The sequence below is a fragment of the Oncorhynchus tshawytscha genome, unplaced genomic scaffold (assembly GCF_018296145.1).
Source record: "Oncorhynchus tshawytscha isolate Ot180627B unplaced genomic scaffold, Otsh_v2.0 Un_contig_7510_pilon_pilon, whole genome shotgun sequence".
NCBI lineage: Eukaryota > Metazoa > Chordata > Actinopteri > Salmoniformes > Salmonidae > Oncorhynchus > Oncorhynchus tshawytscha.
This window is the reverse complement of record NW_024609197.1, coordinates 3998-7500: the sequence shown is the minus strand read 5'-3', so window position 1 is coordinate 7500 and position 3503 is coordinate 3998. Positions and strand designations below refer to the sequence as shown.

Below are 3503 nucleotides of genomic sequence, written 5' to 3'. Positions count from 1 at the left end.
AGAGCTGTCTGTCTGCTTAGAGACAGGAAGAGCTGTCTGTCTGCTTAGAAACAGGAAGAGCTGTCTGTCTGCTTAGAGACAGGAAGAGCTGTCTGTCTGCTTAGAGACAGGAAGAGCTGTCTGTCTGTCTGTCTGTCTGCTTAGAGACAGGAAGAGCTGTCTGTCTGCTTAGAAACAGGAAGAGCTGTCTGTCTGCTTAGAGACAGGAAGAGCTGTCTGTCTGCTTAGAGACAGGAAGAGCTGTCTGTCTGCTTAGAGACAGGAAGAGCCGTCTGTCTGCTTAGAGACAGGAAGAGCCGTCTGTCTGCTTAGAGACAGGAAGAGCCGTCTGTCTGCTTAGAGACAGGAAGAGCCGTCTGTCTGCTTAGAGACAGGAAGAGCCGTCTGTCTGCTTAGAGACAGGAAGAGCCGTCTGTCTGCTTAGAGACAGGAAGAGCCGTCTGTCTGCTTAGAGACAGGAAGAGCCGTCTGTCTGCTTAGAGACAGGAAGGAAGAGCTGTCTGCTTAGAGACAGGAAGAGCCGTCTGTCTGCTTAGAGACAGGAAGAGCCGTCTGTCTGCTTAGAGACAGGAAGAGCCGTCTGTCTGCTTAGAGACAGGAAGAGCCGTCTGTCTGCTTAGAAACAGGAAGAGCCGTCTGTCTGCTTAGAGACAGGAAGAGCCGTCTGTCTGCTTAGAGACAGGAAGAGCCGTCTGTCTGCTTAGAGACAGGAAGAGCCGTCTGTCTGCTTAGAGACAGGAAGTGCCGTCTGTCTGCTTAGAGACAGGAAGAGCCGTCTGTCTGCTTAGAGACAGGAAGAGCCGTCTGTCTGCTTAGAGACAGGAAGAGCCGTCTGTCTGCTTAGAAACAGGAAGAGCCGTCTGTCTGCTTAGAAACAGGAAGAGCTGTCTGTCTGCTTAGAAACAGGAAGAGCTGTCTGTCTGCTTAGAAACAGGAAGAGCTGTCTGTCTGCTTAGAAACAGGAAGAGCCGTCTGTCTGCTTAGAGACAGGAAGAGCTGTCTGTCTGCTTAGAAACAGGAAGAGCTGTCTGTCTGCTTAGAAACAGGAAGAGCTGTCTGTCTGCTTAGAGACAGGAAGAGCTGTCTGTCTGCTTAGAAACAGGAAGTGCCGTCTGTCTGCTTAGAAACAGGAAGAGCCGTCTGTCTGCTTAGAAACAGGAACAGCCGTCTGTCTGCTTAGAGACAGGAAGACAGAGACAGATCACATTAAAGTAACAGATGAGGAGATATTTCATGTTCATACATTCATATACTCATAACCCCAGGGCAGACATTTATGTTGATTGTCATGTTCTCTCCCTGTGTCTGTGTCTCCAGACAGTACAAAGACAAAGAGGAGGAGAACCATGGAGGGTTCTTCTCTACACTCACCAGTATGGTAAGAACACATCTGATCCTACAATGAAATATAGTACAACATATTGGGCCACTTTCCCCAGACACAGATTATGTCTAGTCTAATGATCTATGTGACCCACCAACACACCGCAACAACTAATCCTTCTCCTAAACAACTGTCAATTTTGTCAACATTCTCTCATTGTAATTCCTGTCTTGTCCACAGGTGGGCAGTATGTTCATTGCAGATGCAGATGAGAAGCTCTCAGTACAGTAAGTACATGCTTAGAGTAGAAGTTGCCCTTAGCCACAGATCTAGTAGGTGAAAAACACAGACCTGACTGTAGTTCAGTGTCTATAGGACAATTTCATCCATGCAGGGTGATCGGGACCTCTTTGGTCCCTTAGTCAGTGTGATGTCACAAATACAATCTGGAACCATTGTTCTAATTGGCTGATATTGACATTTTGACCCCTCTCTGACCTCCCCCAGGACCAATGAGGCGATTCTGCTGGCGCTCTACGAGGCCGTGCACCTCAACCGCAACTTCATCACTGTTCTCGCTCAGGTGACTTAGACTACTTCAACTGTCGCTAGGAACAAAACTACTTCAACTGTCGCTAGGAACAAAACTACTTGGAACAAAACTATTTCTACTGTCGCTAGGAACAAAACTACTTCTGCTGTCGCTAGGAACAAAACTAATTCTACTGTCGCTAGGAACAAAACTACTTTTACTGTCGCTAGGAACAAAACTATTTCTACTGTCGCTAGGAACAAAACTACTTCTACTGTCGCTAGGAACAAAACTACTACTACTGTCGCTAGGAACAAAACTACTACTACTGTCGCTAGAAACAAAACTACTTCTACTGTCGCTAGAAACAAAACTACTTCTACTGTCGCTAGAAACAAAACTACTACTACTGTCGCTAGGAACAAAACTACTTCTACTGTCGCTAGAAACAAAACTACTTCTACTGTCGCTAGAAACAAAACTACTACTACTGTCGCTAGAAACAACTTTTTCTTCTACTTTACCTTTTTTTCTATTTTCTCCTGTTTTCGCTCAGGTGAAGTTAAACTACTATTTATAGAAACAAAATGTATTCTATTTAAAAAATACATTTTGGCTTTGAGGCAAAGAAGTTGATTGTCTCCTTCCTCCGCTTGGGAGGAGGCGGACAGAGAGGGTGAGGGAGGGAGGCGGACAGAGAGGGTGAGGGAGGGAGGCGGACAGAGAGGGTGAGGGAGGGAGGCGGACAGAGAGGGTGAGGGAGGGAGGCGGACAGAGAGGGTGAGGGAGGGAGGCGGACAGAGAGGGTGAGGGAGGGAGGCGGACAGATAGGGTGAGGGCGAGAGGCAGAGAGAGAGGGTGTGAGTGAGGGAGGCAGAGAGAGAGCGAGAGAGGGGGAGAGTGAGGGTGGAAGGCAGAGAGGGGGTGAGGGTGGGAGGTATAGAGAGAGGGGGTGAGGGCGGAGATAAAGAAGGGGGAGGGGTAATTGGTTCTTTTTCTAAAGTTCTTTTAGTTCTATCAGATGCCAGCATCTCTGATGTCTGATAGTGTTGTATAGAATGACCTGACGCTGATTGGAGGAGGAGGAGAGGAGAACAAATAGGGGGAATTGTCTTTGTTCTGGTTTCATCTGCTCAGCTTTCCTTGAAAGTAATGTGTTCTCTCTCCCTCTAATCCCACTATCTCTCTGTCTGCCTCCTCTACCTCTCTTTCTTCTCCTCACTCATTTGCTCTGTCACCTGTCAATCAACAGAGTCACCCAGAGATTGACATCCCGACCACACCCATCACCCCTGTTCCGACCACTCCCACAACGCCGCTTGGCACAACCCCGCTCTCTATGGACAGTGAGTAACATGATTGGTCCGGACTCTGGGTCCACCTTGTTCCATGAACGAATGACATTTACAGATGAATTATTGACTGAATGCATGAAATGAAACCTTTATTAGTAGTAATAATCACTAGTGTTTAAATTGATGTAGTTACTATTTTTTAAATCTTTCCTGTTTTCTGTTATTGGGGTAATTCTGGAAAATGGAACGGTTGGCCAGAGTCAACCAAGACCCCTCCACTCCTTTAGTTCCCCTCCACTCCTTTAGTTCCCCTCCAGTCCTTTAGTTCCCCTCCACTCCTTTAGTTCCCCTC

At 47.2% G+C, this 3503-nt stretch overlaps 1 protein-coding gene across 1 annotated transcript in view; it reads left to right on the top strand.

Moving 5' to 3' along the window:
- Window positions 1-3202, top strand: part of armh3 (armadillo like helical domain containing 3) — a gene marked incomplete at its 3' end in the record, with an annotated part of 18564 nt that extends 15362 nt beyond the window's left edge. The window contains 4 exon segments of the mRNA XM_042314452.1: window positions 1318-1378; window positions 1565-1611; window positions 1832-1907; window positions 3109-3202. Of these exon segments, the coding sequence (XP_042170386.1) occupies window positions 1318-1378; window positions 1565-1611; window positions 1832-1907; window positions 3109-3202 (278 nt within the window).
- Window positions 3203-3503: the final 301 nt, after the last annotated feature.